The sequence below is a fragment of the Phyllobates terribilis genome, unplaced genomic scaffold (assembly GCF_046119375.1).
Source record: "Phyllobates terribilis strain yellow unplaced genomic scaffold, ASM4611937v1 Scaffold_3__8_contigs__length_932513732, whole genome shotgun sequence".
Lineage (NCBI taxonomy): Eukaryota > Metazoa > Chordata > Amphibia > Anura > Dendrobatidae > Phyllobates > Phyllobates terribilis.
In genome coordinates, this window is record NW_027362763.1 from 411,970,030 (window position 1) to 411,987,271 (window position 17,242).

General features: G+C 42.5%; 1 protein-coding gene across 2 annotated transcripts in view; it reads right to left on the minus strand.

Annotated features, from left to right (window-relative positions):
- Nucleotides 1-17,242, minus strand: part of PHIP (PHIP subunit of CUL4-Ring ligase complex) — a 114,395-nt gene that overhangs the window by 60,575 nt on the left and 36,578 nt on the right. For both annotated transcript variants that reach the window (XM_073675600.1, XM_073675599.1), the window contains exons 10-15: nt 10,798-10,868; nt 9,139-9,239; nt 6,957-6,997; nt 6,234-6,332; nt 5,980-6,127; nt 1,574-1,708 (exon numbers count right to left, since the gene is read on the minus strand). In XM_073675600.1, the coding sequence (XP_073531701.1) occupies nt 1,574-1,708; nt 5,980-6,127; nt 6,234-6,332; nt 6,957-6,997; nt 9,139-9,239; nt 10,798-10,868 (595 nt within the window). The remainder of the gene's footprint in view (nt 1-1,573; nt 1,709-5,979; nt 6,128-6,233; nt 6,333-6,956; nt 6,998-9,138; nt 9,240-10,797; nt 10,869-17,242) is intronic.

Below are 17,242 nucleotides of genomic sequence, written 5' to 3' on the forward strand. Positions count from 1 at the left end.
ATTCTCAGTCACGGAGAAATTAAATACTACAGGAAAACAAAAAAAAAAGTGTGCCACAATATAGAAACACACAGAAATCACTAAATGACTAAACTTAACACGTGCAATAAACTGGCCCTAGATGTTATTATAAGATTCAAATAGATAAAAAAAGATGTATTTTGATTTGGCCAGGCAGCATGCAGGGTATGCACCTTTTAATATATACAACAAAATCTAATAAAATCACTCTTTCATTTCACCAATTTAAGAAATATAATTCATGAAAATACAATAAAAGATAAGTAAAAGCAGAAACCTAAAAACATTAAAAGGAGACCCCTCCAAATCAATTCAGTCACATATAATGTTATCCCTAATTACTATACCTGCAAGAATTTTAATATGACTCCAGGCCCATATAAACTAGGACACCAGAACAAATTGCACTATTCCCACAAAAAATGCTCTTAATTAATATTGTGCACAGTATATAGAATACAAAGCCAAGTATCATAGATGAATATCAAATACCAAAATAATTAGAGAATATATTCATACTATAAAGTGCCAAAGTAGTTCAAGTAAATATAGTGTAATTGGGACCTAAGTATTAGATGCCTATAGTAGTATCCAAATTGAGCCGGCCATTATACTTACAAAGGGATTATTGATAACACTGTGTATCTGGAGGTCTCCTTAGAAGAACCTGCCCCGACGACGCCGTTTCGCTAATACGCTTCTTCAATATGCTTTGAAGAAGCATATTAGCGAAACGGCGTCGTCGGGGCAGGTTCTTCTGAGGAGACCTCCAGATACACAGTGTTATCAATAATCCCTTTGTAAGTATAATGGCCGGCTCAATTTGGATACTACTATAGGCATCTAATACTTAGGTCCCAATTACACTATATTTACTTGAACTACTTTGGCACTTTATAGTATGAATATATTCTCTAATTATTTTGGTATTTGATATTCATCTATGATACTTGGCGTTGTATTCTATATACTGTGCACAATATTAATTAAGAGCATTTTTTGTGGGAATAGTGCAATTTGTTCTGGTGTCCTAGTTTATATGGGCCTGGAGTCATATTAAAATTCTTGCAGGTATAGTAATTAGGGATAACATTATATGTGACTGAATTGATTTGGAGGGGTCTCCTTTAATGTTTTTAGGTTTCTGCTTTTACTTATATTTTATTGTATTTTCATGAATTATATTTCTTAAATTGGTGAAATAAAAGAATGATTTTATTAGATTTTGTTGTATATCTTCCTTAAACCAGGTTTATAACTGTGGTTTGTGTGTGTAAAGATTCTATGGCGGAGGAATATTTATTGACCTTTTTTGATATAAACCTTTTAATATATGTGGTAATGTCCCTTCTATTGGACTAGGATAAAATTTGTCACTCTTATAAATGTAGCCTATTGTTTTCAAGAAACTCTGTAAATGCAATTGTACATCAGAAGCACACACAAAAGGCCAAATGTGTAGAAACAGCTAAAACTGCAGTTATACTGGTGTTAATATGGACACAAGTATTATATCAGAGCTACTACAATCAGCAACCAGATATTGGCTTACCATGTTAAAGTAGGACCGGATCTTGACCCCGCGAACTAGATCCCAGACTATGACATTTCCATCATGGCCTGCCGAAAACAACACTCTTGGATCAAATGGATGAGATTCAAGCACAAAAACTTCATCCTCATGACCCTGAAAACATGTAACAGAAACAGTTTTATTAAGTAAAATAAAAAAAATCAAGAACAAAATACATCATTTACAGTTATCAACCTTCAATGCCCATCTTAAAACCATATTAAGAATAAGCATTAGAAGATGCGTCAAGTGTTCTAAATCATCTGTAGCCGTTAATTATGTTGACCTGAGGGATGGAGAAATTACAAGGACCAGGTATAGGTACAACAACCATGGTGCATCTATAATATTCAGAACCACAATTTTACAGTTACACAATAATGCAACTTTATTTTAACAAATCACACAAGTCTTTTATGAAACCATCAATGGGTTTCCACTGTGACCAGCTAAGGAAGGCTGCTCCACAGAGTAATAGTTCTTGTGGTGAAGAATTATATAGACATTGAACCTTGCCAAAACTATAGTAGGAGAAAAATTATATACACTGCTCAAAAAACTAAAGGGAACACTCAAATAACACATCCTAGATCTGAATGAATGAAATATTCTCATTGAATACTTTGTTCTGTACAAAGTTGAATGCGCTGACAACAAAATCACACAAAAATCATCAATGGAAATCAAATTTATTAACCAATGGAGGCCTGGATTTGGAGTCACCCCCAAAATTAAAGTGGAGAAACACACTACAGGCTGATCCAACTTTGATATAATGTCCTTAAAACAAGTCAAAATGAGGCTCAGTATTGTGTGTGGCCTCCACGTGCCTGTATGACCTCCCTACAATGCCTGGGCATGCGCCTGATGAGGTTGCGGATGGTCTCCTGTGGGTTCTCCTCCCAGACCTGGACTAAAGCATTCCCCAACTCCTGGACAGTTTGTGGTGCAACATGACGTTGGTGGATGGAGCGAGACATGATGTCCCAGATGTGCTCAATCGGATTCAGGTCTGGGGAACGGGCAGGACAGTCCATAGCTTCAATGCCTTCATCTTGCAGGAACTGCTGACACACTCCAGCCACATGAGGTCTGGCATTGTCCTGCATTAGGAGGAACCCAGGGCCAACCGCACCAGCATATGGTCTCACAAGGGGTCTGAGGATCTCATCTCGGTACCTAATGGCAGTCAGGCTAAATCTGGCGAGCACATGGAGGGCTGTGCGGCCCTCCAAAGAAATGCCACCCCACACCATTACTGACCCACTGCCATACCGGTCATGCTGAAGGATGTTGCAGGCAGCAGATCGCTCTCCACGGCGTCTCCAGACTCTGTCACATGTGCTCAGCGTTAACCTGCTCTCATCTGTGAAGAGCACAGGAAGCCAATGGCAACTTTGCCAATCCTGGTGTTCTGTGGCAAATGCCAAGCGTCCTGCATGGTGTTGGGCTCTGAGCACAACTCCCATCTGTGGGAGTTGGGCCCTCATACCACCCTCATGGAGTCGGTTTCTAACCGTTTGTGCAGACACATGCACATTTGTGGCCTGCTGGATGTCATTTTGCAGGGCTTTGGCAGTGCTCCTCCTGTTCCTCCTTGCACAAAGGCGGAGGTAGCGGCCCTGCTGCTGGGTTGTTGCCCTCGTACGGCCCCCTCAACGTCTCCTGGTGTACTGGCCTGTCTCCTGGTAGTGCCTCCAGCCTCTGGACACTACGCTGACAGACACAGCAAACCTTCTTGCCACAGCTCGCATTGATGTGCCATCCTGGATGAGCTGCACTACCTGAGCAACTTCTGTGGGTTGTAGAGTCCGTGTCATGCTACCACGAGTGTGAAAGCACAACCAACATTCAAAAGTGACCAAATCAGCCGCCAGAAAGCATTGGTACTGAGATGTGGTCTGTGGTCCCCAAGTGCAGAACCACTCCTTTATTGAGAGTGTCTTGATAATTGCCAATAATTTCCATCTATTGTTTATTCCATTTGCACAACAGCATGTAAGATTGATTGTCAATCAGTGTTGCTTCCTAAGTGGACAGTTTGATTTCACAGAAGTTTGATTTACTGGGAGTTATATTCTGTTTAAGTGTTCCCTTTATTTTTTTGAGCAGTGTAGATCACAGTAACTCCGTATGCAGAAAACCAGAGTGCACTGAAAGAGAACACAAAGAGCAGGAAATTGTCCCCAAAAGCGAAACGGTCATCAGGATTATGCTAAGAAAACTACAGGCAGTGTCAGGTTGGCGCCGTTACACTGATTAAAATGATACCTGGGTTGATTAAATCCGTCTTGTGGTTCTTGTTTAATCTTTATTTGCAGTTTGGAAATAATTAGATGCTCGTGCTCCAGGGCGGCCTGTGGGCGGGGCTTTATTTCTATTTCTTTATTTCTATTTATGTTCTGGCATTATCTTCATCACTGTGGTTTAAATGACAGGTCACTGAAGCGTCAGTCATCTGCCTCCTATTGAAAATACTGCGCTTGCGCAGTTCATATTGTGGTCTTTTAAAAATAATTTTTAACTCCAGCAAAATGGTGCCTGCACAGAAGCATCTATCACTTGACAATAGATGCTATTGCACACGCGCTGCGGCCATTTTGCTGGAGCAAAAAAATTTGGCTCCAGCAAAATGGCCTAGGCATGTGCACAGTAGGGTCTATCGGCAAGCGACAGATGCTACTGAGCATGTGCGCACGCCATTTTGCTGGAGTTAAAAAAATTTTTTTGAAAGACCACAATATGAACTACACAAGCGCAGTATTTAAAATAGGAGGCAGATGACTGAAGGTTCAGTGACCTATAATTTAAGCCCATAAGCATGTATGTAAGAACAGAGCACCAAAAAAAAACCCGCCCACAGGCCGCCCCGAAGCGCGAGCATCTCATTATCTCCAAACTGCAATCAAATTTTAAACAACAACCACAGGACGGATTTTATCAACCTCAGTTATCATTTTAATAAGTGTAAAGGTGTCAACCTGGCACTACCTGTAGTTTACTTAGCACAATCCTGCTGACAGGCTCCCTTTAAGAGAGGAAAAGCTAAACTGGACAGCAGAAAAGCAGGACGAAGAAGAGAAGCCCACATAGTGTCTGCGCCCCACAGGATGTGGTCATGGAGCTATGCCCAGCAAAGTCAGTCCAGAGCCATTAGCAGCGTTGAGATGGCCTTTGCCCAGGGGAGAGAAGGGATCTCCTGGCATTAGGGGAAAGAAGAAATATAAAAGGCAAAGAAAACTCTGAACGAGTAGTTAAAGGGAATCTGTCACCCCCTGGGACGTATATAACCTATAAATATAGGCATACAGGTGATAGAAATGTTAATCTAGTCCTACCTGTATGACTCATTAATGGTCTTGTTTGCTGAAATCTTATATTTTATCTTTATGTTAAATGATGCCTGCCTTTGAGGCCCGGGGCCCAAAAGGAATCCCTACCTCCTATCTTATTTATAACAGTACCTGAAGAATATCTCTGGTTTAACTGTAAAGACCTGGTCATACAGGCATTTCTAACTCCAGAGGCGAAAAAGCAGGATGCCGAGAAGAGCTCACCACATAAGACACCTACCATAGAGAAGGTAGGCAGATTCCGCAGAATAATACAAAAGGGTCCAGCTGACGACTAAGTAAGCGGCTTGCGCAGTATAAGTGGACAAAATGGAAACACCTGTGAAGGGGGGCTGTCTAAGGGTCTCTGGCTGCAAGGAGCACACAATTTGTGTCTATCAAGGGACTGGGTAATAAAAGGGGAACCAAGAGAGAACTTAGTACTAGGAGCAGGTTAAAAGCTATATCCCCTGGTTGGCAAATGAGGTGCAGGAAGTAGAAGGACCACCCAAAAAAGAGAGCCTGGAAGGAAAATAAGGTTAATCAAAGTGACCCCCAGCCAAAACAGCAAGCAATACACAGATAGGGGTTAAGTACTGTCTTTGAGCCTGAGCTAATCATCTGGGTACACTGATTATTAGGATAGCTGAAGCTGGGGATTGGAGTAGCTGGGCTTCCCGCTGAGCAGGCATCCCCCAGTATGACCATTGTCTGGAAATGTCTAAAAACTAAGTGACATCTGGGATGAGTAAGAAAGGACTATATTGGGGCAGAGTGGACCCCTCAAAAAGGCACAACAGGTTGCCAAAAATGCAGGAATCGGCATAGTCCTGAATTATAGAAGGACTGGGGGGCATAATGTGGAGTTTGAAAGGGTCCAAAGTGGCCAAGCAGAAGCAGAGACCCTAAAAATTGATGCTAACAGCAGCAGCCAAATAAATGCTGGAGGGGGAAATGAAAAGGTGTGAGACCCTTAAGTTGCCTATATCCACGGAACGGTCGCCTCCAAAATTAACAAGCAAGTCAAATTTTAAACTTTGTATTTCAACTTACCATAAGGATATGGATGAGCTGTCCAGTGTACGAGTCCCAAACTTTTAAAGTCATGTTATTAACGGCAGTGATTACACATGTGTCATGACGATCCCAAGCAACCATAGTCACTTTCAGCTTTGTGATCTTGTCTTCTACACCTTGAGTACTGTCCCAGAAGAGGAAATGTGAAAAGAGGTTAGTCAATTTAATAGCATCAGGTGTGACAACTTTGCCAATAAGCAATACTAGCATTACTGCTCATCTAAACGTACCTAGATGGACGAGTCGCCATGTCTAGTAAAATGCTTCTCCACTCCCTTTTCTTAAATTGCCAAATACGAGCAGTTCCATCACGACTTCCACTTACAAATCTATAAGAGGAGATAAATGAAAAGGGTAGTTAGGCACTTCTTCTCCATTTTGCATTAGGTGGTGAGTGGTGCTGATGATGTGGCATCCCTACCTGTCGGGCCACATGTACGACCGCTGCTGATCATACACAAGTATCAGCAGGTATGTGGTGATTCGACAACAGCACTGCTTAACCTAAATACAGAAGTGAGCAAAGGCAAACTACCCCTTCAGAGAGGGAAAGGCAAGAACTAAACTATAACTTAACTACTGCATTGGAGGCCCAATTTATGGACTGCTATAAATTCAATTTGATGGCAAGAATAGGGCTATACTTTTAGTGAAAGCAATGGAAACCAATTAAGTCATGAGCATGATACGATGGGTCCAGCACTGCATCATGGCTTGGATTATAAACCGAAGTCACAACGTAAATGTGAACATAACCTACTGTAGGACTGTATTTTAACAAAGAATGTTTTCTCAGCAAATTAGAACAGATATTACTCCTGGTTAATAACCAATACTTCAATCTCTAATTACAGAATACAGAACATAAAATACTTCTGCTATACAACAGCAATGAACATTCACATTTCGCATCCTACAAGCTTGCTGAATGATGCCCCTTTTCCATTACTTACCGACTACTGTTGTTTGAAAACTGAATGCTGTCCACTTTATCCTAAAAAAAAGAAAAAATGGGGAAAACTAGTATATATTTAAACTCGTTTTACTTAAAGAGGTATTCCCATCTCCAAGATCCTATTCCAATATACAGCAGGTGTAAGAATATTAGCAAATGCCTCCAATTAGAAATGTAGTATAGTTTTTCTGATTCACTATGTCTCTTTCCTCATGTGCAGGTATTGCAGGACCTTAGGTATTCATGGTTACGACCACTGATATAGTGACAGTTAGTTGCTCGTGGTCATAACCATGGATACCTAAGGTCCTGCAATGCCTGCAAATGAGGAAAGAGACATAGCGAATCAGAAAAACTATATTACATTTCTAATTGGAGGCATTTGCGAATATTATTATACCTACTACATATTGGGATAGGATCTTGGAGATGGGAATACCCCTTTAAAGGAAACTGATTTAAGTTCCTTTACTTTTCCTATTAAAATAATTGCACAAATCAAATTTCAGCAATCTTCGATTCCGCCAACAAAATGCATAAAATAGTTTCAAAGGATTATGCCATCTTCATAGACGCTTGTAAAAACAGGAAACTTTGCAATTCATTTATTATTAAAAAATACTCTCTGTTATCAAATAGTCATTTTGCATTTGATTGTTTGGCTTGTTGCCTATGGAACTGGCCACCGCTGCAGTGCATCAGCAGTGGCCAAAGATGCACATCAGTTTTTGAGAAGTTACATTTTAATGTTTACGGGACATGGCACAGATTAACATATTTATGATAGGTCGTCCCCTTAATCCTACAGCTGCTGAATGACAGATGTTATATCATAGCTTTATACACAGTAAAGACACCAAATCATAAATGCATAAATTGGGCCTAATTTAGCTAGACAACCAAGAGAAAGAATATTGGACCCTGAAAAATTAACTTTTATTAATGTTTTTTGAAAGCGTATAGGACCTGTTATTCTAAAAACATATAACAGACACGAATATTGTAGGGTATACACAAAATATGGAGGGTTTCTCTGCGTCCAATATTAGTATTGTGTCTATGAATTATAAAAGGGTATAACAGGGTCACAATTAGGGTGCCAACCTCCACTGCCAGGAAGGGACTGGAGAAAGGGATAACCAGGGATGTGATAGACCTTTCTGTACTGTTCCCTGGCTGGAAACCTTCATATTGGACGAAGAGAAACCCTCCATATTTTCTGTATACCCTACAGTATTCGTGTGTTGTATGTTTTTTTAGAATAACAGGTCTTATACGCTTTTAAAAAAAAAAACGTTAATAAAAGTTAATTTTTAGGGGTCTATTCTCTCTTGTTTTTATGTACAGTAATAGGGAGAAATCTGTCAGTTAGCAGCTAGTGGGTGAAGAGAGTCTGCAATTCATTAATACATCAAACTCCTTGCTACAAAGATGCAAGTCCACATTAAACGATGAAATCAGTGCGTTTGTAACTAGTTGAAGATTTTTTTTTCTTCTTAAGATATCTGTGTGTATGCAAGTAGTGTGTATATTATATATATCTATATCTATAGCCTCTTTTACATATATATATATATATCTATCTATCTCTATATCTAGCCTCTTTTACATATATATATTATATATATATCTATCTATATCTAGCCTCTTTTACATATATATATATATATATATATATATAGCCTCTTTTACAGTGGCAGCCTATTGGGCCTTGTTCTGACGTTCCACCGGCTTACACTGTAAAAGCCACTTCATGGTCAGGCATAGCGCAGTGTGACCCAGCGAGTCAGAAGAGCAGTGACGACACAGAGAAGAGAAGCAGAACGTCGCTGGATTCCAGAGAAGGCACCAGAAGGAGAGTGTACTAACAGACACTACACTACATACACACGTCTAGATTTCGTGAAAAAAAATGGGAATGCTTCTTTAATGGAATGGACTGTACACTAATGGATCTGTCAAATTTCTAAGATTTTGCTGTTGTAGAATGTAGAAATATAGAAATAATTTAAGTGTGAACATAACTCAGCTTGTACCACTGGCAGCTGTAGAAAATGAGTATACAGCTTCCCTGGTCAATTACACTCAGCAGACTAAAAAAAAAAAAAAAAAAAAACTCAAGTCACCCAGCTCAGCCATTTGGTCTATATTTGATTTGTGTTCAAACTCCAAATACTCACTGTGTGAAACTCAAGTTCAGAGAGCTTTTCTGGTTGACCTGAACCAAAGTAGTAAACCCTAATGATGTGGTCAGTGCTTCCAGTTGCAAGAAACATCCCACCTAAAAGCAATAAACAAAACAAGACATTTACATGAAAATATTTATTTTGAACAGAGCTTAAATTCATCACATAAAGAATAACAAAACAAAATAATGTTGGTACTTTCCGGTTTTGAAACAACAACAAAAAGAAAAAAAATACCAAGCACTGGGGATTAACAGGTATCATTTTATGCAATCTTCTATGACCTACATGCCTTTAAAGGGAACCTGTCAGCATGATTTTAGTAAGTAAACTACAGGCAGTGTCATGTTGGGGCTGTTGCTCTGATTAAAATGATACCGGAGGTGTTGAAATACGTCTTGTGGTTCTTGTGTGATCAGTATTTGCAGTTTTGAGTTAATGATATGCTCATGCTCCAGGACGGGACTGTAGGCAGGGTCTTATCCTGGTGCTATAGGCCAGATCAGCAAGAAAAGACCTGCCCACAAGCGAGCCTGTCTCTTTGAGTTTGTGTCTCTATGATAAGGAACACACTTGTGATTCGGCGGCTAGTGGGCAGGTCTTATTAGCTGATCTGACCTAGATTGCCAGAATAAGACCTTGCCTACAGTCCCACCCCAAGCACGGCATATCATTAACTCAGAACTGCAAACACTGATTACACAAGAACTACATGATTGATTTCTTAACCTCAGGTATCATATTAATCAGTACAACATCCCCAACATGACAATGCATGTAGTTTACTTAGCAAAATCCTGCTGACAGGTTCCTTTTAAGTTTACAATGAGAAAAGCCATATTCACGCATTGCCTTCCCCACTCCCAAGTAATAGCTGTGGGTAGAGGGGACTCCTAATATTCCCATAGGTGTAGGTTACACTTTCTGGACTACTGTCGAGCATTTATAGCATATCATTTTGCATGCCGGAAATGGCTCACATGTACTTTCACCTCTAGCCTTCAGATCAAGAGGTTGCAATACAAAACAGTTTTGCTCTAAGCACCATTGATACTCAAAGCTTAATTGTACATCAGCAATACCCAGCACACTGCATTTACTGTCCATTAAGTCTGGGGTGAAAAACCTGCAGCAGCTTCTTAGAGAGGTGTGGTACTCTGCACAAGAGCTGGAGCAGGTAAGTGTTAATAGTGCATTGTGTGGCTGGCTGTTATAAGTGGTACTATGTTGTTGTCACTGTCAAGGAGGTGTAGGAAGTTAGAAAAAAAAATACTACAGCACAACAGTAAATGTTAAAAGGAGCAATGCAGGCAAAATGGTTATGCATACCAAAAATGTAACCCAAGTTGTCCCTTTCAAACTAGTTAGCACAAATTTATGGCAGAAGGCACCAGGGAGAGACCTGTCCATCAAGCAGTTTTCTCTGGAATGCCCATTAATCACAGCATAAACCACTTGACAGGTTCCCTTTAGTGACAGTGTGGTGCACAGACCAGTAAAAATTGTGCACTATTAACATGAAAGAATTTTCATAATCAGTAGCAAACCAGAAAGGAGATATTTTCAGCTTAGTGAGAAATTTTAACAAGATATTAAGCAGAAGTAATTGTAAATATAAAGATACAATGAAATAAAGGATTGGGTTTTTTTTACCAGAGCTAAATGAGGAACAAATCATCTGTACTCCAGGACGGGGTCGCTCTGTGTACTTGGCAGGTCGAGGGCTAGAAGAGTAAAAAATATTTTTAAAAATTCAACAAACAGCAGTAACAGATTATTAATTTTCTGAATAGACCACACATCATGGTTTTATGATGCTAGTGGCCATGTACAGTGATCTGCCTACAGTGGTACATGCCTCATGCCTTACTCAAATTGAACCAGTCGCCTCCCAAAATGCTATTTGCAAATAAAGTAGTAATCTGCTGGTAAATGATGTTTAAATCATGCCTAGCAGGCTTACTGAAGTAGAGCGTGCACCGGCTCTCATCAGCTTCTCTTGTCGCACCGATGTGTTATCCTGGTAGCTAAGGTCTCACTGAAGGCCCTCCTTGCTGCCAACTCGGTGCTCCTGTGAAACTCAGCCACAGACTGCTTCACAGGAGACAGCAATTTTCACTATATACTGTAATATGGTATTGCAGCACATAGTATAAGCGATCAGACAATTGCAGGTTTTAAAGTCCAAAAAGGGGACTAAAAAGAAAAGTGAAATTATATATAAATTTTATTTTTTTCCCCAAAATCACCACCCATTAACATTTAAGAATGTTAAAAAATGAAAAAGATTTGTTAACACCACGTTTTTGAAAGTCCGGTCTATCGTGATATACAATTGAATTAACCAGTATGGAAAATGCCATAAATAATAATAAAAATACTGTGGTTGTTCTAAAACTAAAATGTCGTATGTATCGCAAATTGCTATAAATAAAATAGTCATCTCAAAACACACACAAAAAAAAAAAAGTCAAGCCCTCATACAGATCAAATGACACAAAACTAAAAAAAAAAGTTACACATCTTGGAAAGTGACAAACTTTTTTTTTTTCCTAACACTTAATGGGGTTGTCCTATATATAAAGTACATTTTAAATGAATAGATCTTGGAATAATAATAAGTTCTACAATTGGATGTGTAAAAAAATGTCCCTGTGTTGATATAATCTTATACATGTGTCCCTGCTGTGTACTGTGTAATGGCTGTGTCTGACCGTACAGGGACATGGTCTGATCATACCACATCTCCTGGGCAGGGGGGGGATGCAAAAAGAGAAAAAGAGAGTATACAGATATTACAGCATAGCCGATTCTGTGAAGTAAAAGACGTTTTTTTAAACAGGCAGAGAAATGTTTTTCCTTACTGAAACCATTAGCTGTGATCCAGTGCTGTAATGTCTTGTATATTCCCTTTTGCTTCCTCCCCTGCCCAGGAGATGTGGTATGATCAGACCATGTTCCTATACGGTCAGATTATCTCAGCACAGGAACATTTTTCTCTATTGCTTCACTGGGGGACATAGGAAACCATGGGTGTATGCTGCTGCCACTACGAGCCTAAGGCTGCGTGACCACTATGCGTTTTTCAAGTGTTTTTGCCGCGGAATTTCCGCAGCGAAAACACTTAAAAAATACTTGGTAATACGTGCCCCATGGTCCCCAATGATAATCCACAGGTGCTGTGCACATGCTGCCGAAATTTCCACTGCGGATCATCATTAATTTTGTGGACATGCAGCGTAATCGCCGCCATTGACTTGCATTGGACCGCCTGACATCCGCATCACTGCATGTGCACAAGCGGATATCACCCGGTTCAATGTGCAGATGGTACCCGGGTCTGGAGAAGATGAGACTCTCATCCAGACCTGGGTACAATAGAAACTGTAAAAAAAAGAATTTAAAATAAAAAATAAAGATTATACTTACCTTCCGATGTCCTCCCGGTGTTTTCTCCCCTCTGTCTGGTCTGCTGTATGGGTCGCGTTGTTGTGAAGGACCTGCCATGACGTCATTGAGTCATGTAACCTGTCACATAACTCAATGATATCCCCGCAGGTCCTTCACACCACTGCGAGCCGCCCAAGACTCCGGAAGCAGCAGAGAAAAAACAGGGAGGACATCGGAAGGTAAGTATAAGGTTTTTTTTTTTATTTTTTTACCATTCTTTTTTTTTTTTTTTTTTAAGTAACTTGGTCACACTATATAAATCCATGCTGGTTGCACATAGCCTAACACTAGCCCCAGCAGGCTACACTCACCGATTGGGAGAGAACTAACCAATTTTTGCTTAGTGTCCAAGGAGGCAGACATTCAGACCCTTCTCTACCATATTGTTGTGTTTTACTAATGATTTCCCTTAGTTCCCTTTCAGTGATCCTCCCCTCATCCAGGATCGACTCAGTCTTCTGCACCGTTTGGGACCAAAGACTATGCGGCAGGGAAGACGCAATTATTCCAGCGACCCCTCCCCCCCCTTCACTCACCTGGGGGCTCCTGATGCAGTCTTCAGAACTGTGAAGAGGGAGTCGGGACCACGTCTGGATACAGGTATTCCTCCTTTCCACAGTTCCTTTTAAATGGTGGCGGGGGCTTCACTTGATCAAGGGGAATATTAGCAAAAAGTGACAAAGCAAGGCGATATCTGTGCTGGGAGGCGCGTAATATTCGTCCCTCTCTGCCCTTTCCAAAAAATTTAGGCCCTGGCTTCGGCCCAGCTCCACTCCCCGCTTAGGCCATGCCCCTGCCATACCTTAGCCAATCACAGCCGCGGTGCCTTCCACGATCCCTGTTTGACCAATCCCGGGGGTTTTCACTCTCCCCCCAGCGAAGGCTCACCGCGCTCTTTTTTTTTGGCCCCTGGCCCCCTCAGTCTCCCGCTGGCTACATTACTCACGCAGCCTACAGTCCTTCCACAGCTCTCACTGCATCTGCCTGTGGCCCCGGCACAGCTCCAGCTGCAACATCCGTGCGGCAGCCTGTAGTCCCCCCACCATAGCTTCAGCCACGACATCCGTTCCGTCTGCGGATGCCTGCAGCTCCTGGCTTGGCTCCAGCCACAACATCTGTGCGGCTGCCTGCGGCTCCCAGCATAGCTGCAACCACACATCTGTGCGACTGCGGATGCCTCCAGCCCCCGGCATAGCTCCAGCTGCAACATCTGTGGACCTGCCTCTTCATGTCACCAGGGTCTCCACACATGACCAAGTAGGCCCTGTCCAGCCATCAGGCTTTAGTCCCCTTGCCAGGGATCACCAGGTTTTTACCCAAGCGGTGAGTCTTTTTCTCCCCTCACCCCACTGGGTCCGGACATTACTATTGCCATCCCACTCCAAATCCATACATTTGTGGGAGTACTTCTCATTTAAAAACCATAGAGTTTGGAGGAATCTCGTTCTAAAACCATAGTTTGTGGGACACCTTGTTCCAGAGCTATTGAAGTTTATGGACATATCCAAAAAATAATTTAAAAAAAAAAAAAAAAGTTTTTTTTGTGCAGCATCTTACTACAAAACCATAATGTTTGGGACATCCCTGACCGAAAACAGTATATGGGCCTCCTCATTCCAAGACCTTTAATGTTTTATGAAATTGGTCCCTGCTCTGACCACATCCAGAATCATGCAAGTCTCTCAGGAGTCCCCCGCTCCCAGGGATGAGAGTAGGTTGCCTCTCTATTTCTTTCAATACCGACCTAACCAATGTATCTCAGTCATTAGTGGAGGTCCCCATGCGACTGACTAACAAACCATAAGCCTCTGCAGCTCTGATCAGTTCCTACCTGAATCAGAAGCATTCAGTCATGACAGACCTTACATAGTTCTAGGAAGCAGGCTCACTCCCCGCTCACCGTCTGGACCCCCTTTGCTCCTACATCATCAAGGTTTACTTCCATGAATCCCCCTACACTCTCACAGAGGCAGTCACTGGGGTCTGACCCTCACCCAGTCACTTAAATCTAGACTCTCTAAGTTACCGGACATGATGCACAGCCGGACAACAGCTGTCAGCAGACTGAGTCAAGGAAGACTAACCCTTTCTCACGGAGCCCTCTGTCTCTCTCAAGAAGACCAAACACTCCCTTTGTGGTTTACTCCATCCACGAAGAATCGGACGGCAAGCCCCCACAGAAGGGGAAACTTTCAGGAAATGGTATCCAGAGCAGGTAACATTCTGAGATCTTTGTTCCTGGGGCCCGATTCCTCGGATACTACGCATCACATGGCAAGCCCGTCTAAGGTATATACAGGAGCTGCACTCCCTGTCCCTAGGGACAAGTCTACAGATCCACTAGGGATGCGCCGTAACCAGTTTGTGTAGCACACATCCCAGTCATATTCGGACAGCACTTCTATGGGCTATAGTAGGTCAGAAGCATGGTGTTACCTCACCACTGCTATTTAAGGGAAGACATGCCAACAACCGCCCCTACCTCTGCTACAGAGAGTAACTTATGAGTCAACTGTCTGATAATCTTTTTTTTTTTTTTTTTTTTTAGAGTGTGGAAAAACACAAAACCTGAGCTTGGCTTAAGTTGGTATACATGCAGCACATAAATGCAGGTTAACACTGGCCATAATTCAGAAAAATCCTACAAGAAGCAAAAATGAACAAAATCTTTGCATTATGTGCAAGCCAGGGTGTGGCCTCCCTTCCATGAGCTGGAAATCACATTTATATAGCTTCCCTGGGCTGGTATCCACAGTTCAGGACCCGGTCCGTTGTCTGCCCTTATTCACACACAGAAGTCAACTTTGACACATGGTAAGGTTTTAAATATTAGACAGAGTAGGACCATCCCGAATAGGGTCACCGTGGCGTGGTGGGATGGCTTTTATACTATTTTTGATCAAAAACATGTTACTAAGAACCTTATGTTCTTTGGGTTTTTGTTTATTCTTGTAGGTTCTTTCCACACTCTGCAGTACGTCAGACTCACTAGCTGTATTTCCTACATCATAAATCCTCCTTGTGCCCCTCGGCCACAACTAGGAAGCAGTTACCCATGTTAATTATTGCTGGGCTCGCTGTCAGTTAACCATAGCGGATCAGACCTACTACCTCCCTTATTCACAGCTACACTGCGGTTGCCTGCTTTTGCCAACAGTCTAGTACTCGATCCACTATCCACAGACTGTGTCGGCACTCACCTTTTTCGTTTCCTCATAAACAGACCACCTCAAGTCTACAACAAGATACAGACATGGTTTTTCAGACCCGATTGTATTACAGACTTGGTTCGTCTCAGTGAATAGGTTTCTGTTAGTCACAGAAACGGATTCTCTTCATCCCGCCCATCCCGTATCCTTTTTCAATGGCCCTCGTCCATTATTTTCTGGCAAGTAGTCCCACGCCATTGTCTTCATCACGCCACGAGCAGTTACAAGCCGCTGACTATCTCTGCACTGTCAGGTCGCAGGATCAGCCCTTGTGACTGTTTTTCTTAAAGTTATCAGCTGTCAGGATCGTCCCTGTCCGCCCATACTCCTGTGCCCCTTTTTTCCCTCCGGGCTCCTACAACGAAGTCATTGGAATGCACGAGTTGTTGCTTCGGTTTTCTTTCTCCCTACAATTGTCGGCAACGCCCAATGTTAGCAGGATAATCGGTTGTTAATGGAGCTCATCTCGGGAGACTCATCGATTCACGATTCCGAATACAGGTACTCGCTTTTTTTCCCCTAACTTTCAGGGTTGTCATCTGTCTAGGACCGAGACGTACTAACGGTCTCCAGACGCCTTATGATGGAGCACCTGATTCCACAACCTGGGCCAGTCTACCGCCTACCCGACAAGGACCTCATTAATGTTGTGTCTCTTTGTAGTAGAAGGCAATGAAACATCAGGAGAACTCTTGCAGGATGTGCCAGTGGCGAGGAGAGACTGCCATCTACTGGCCAGGCGAAATCAAGCGGAACCAAGTTACGCTAGAAGATTTGAAGGGGGAGTAAATTAAGATGCCGAACCTGATCAGGTGACCTCCAGGAAGGATTTCCTGGATATAAAAGCCCAGCACACCAAGCCACACGGAGATTTGGCACCAAGTTGCAGAGAAGTGCTCCAGAGGTACCGTAGAGCCCAGCGCGACAGGCCTCAGCCGGAGGCTTGCATCGCCTAAGTGCCGGACGCTGCCTGATAAGGTCTGAACCCGTCAAAGAAGTGCCCCGAGTTCTGTGCACATTGGCCAAAGCCAGGACCCACGCTCTGCACTGATCAAGTTCGCTGGGCCAGACGTCGCTTGTCAAGAGCCGAGGCCCGGACCCCTTTGCCCCAAGCCTGAGACTACCATCGACGGTCAAGCCGAGAAGAGCTGATAGAAGACCACGACAAGAGAGGTGCGCCAGCAGAAGCGGAGGAATAGCACAAGTGAGGAGGGCAGTCACTTCCAGCTTTCACCTACGGTACCGGGGACAGTTGGGATTAGGACTCCAGGTTGGGAGGGAGCCGGTTGGTGCGTGAGAGGCTAAAAGTGATCTGATTGGCTATGTGCAGAAGAGACTTGCGGCCTAGCGGGAAGAACCGGTGACCCCCGCTAGGTCCATATATATAGAAAGAGAACATACGTGGTGACTCCCACCACTTGGTGCATCACATTTTTGCA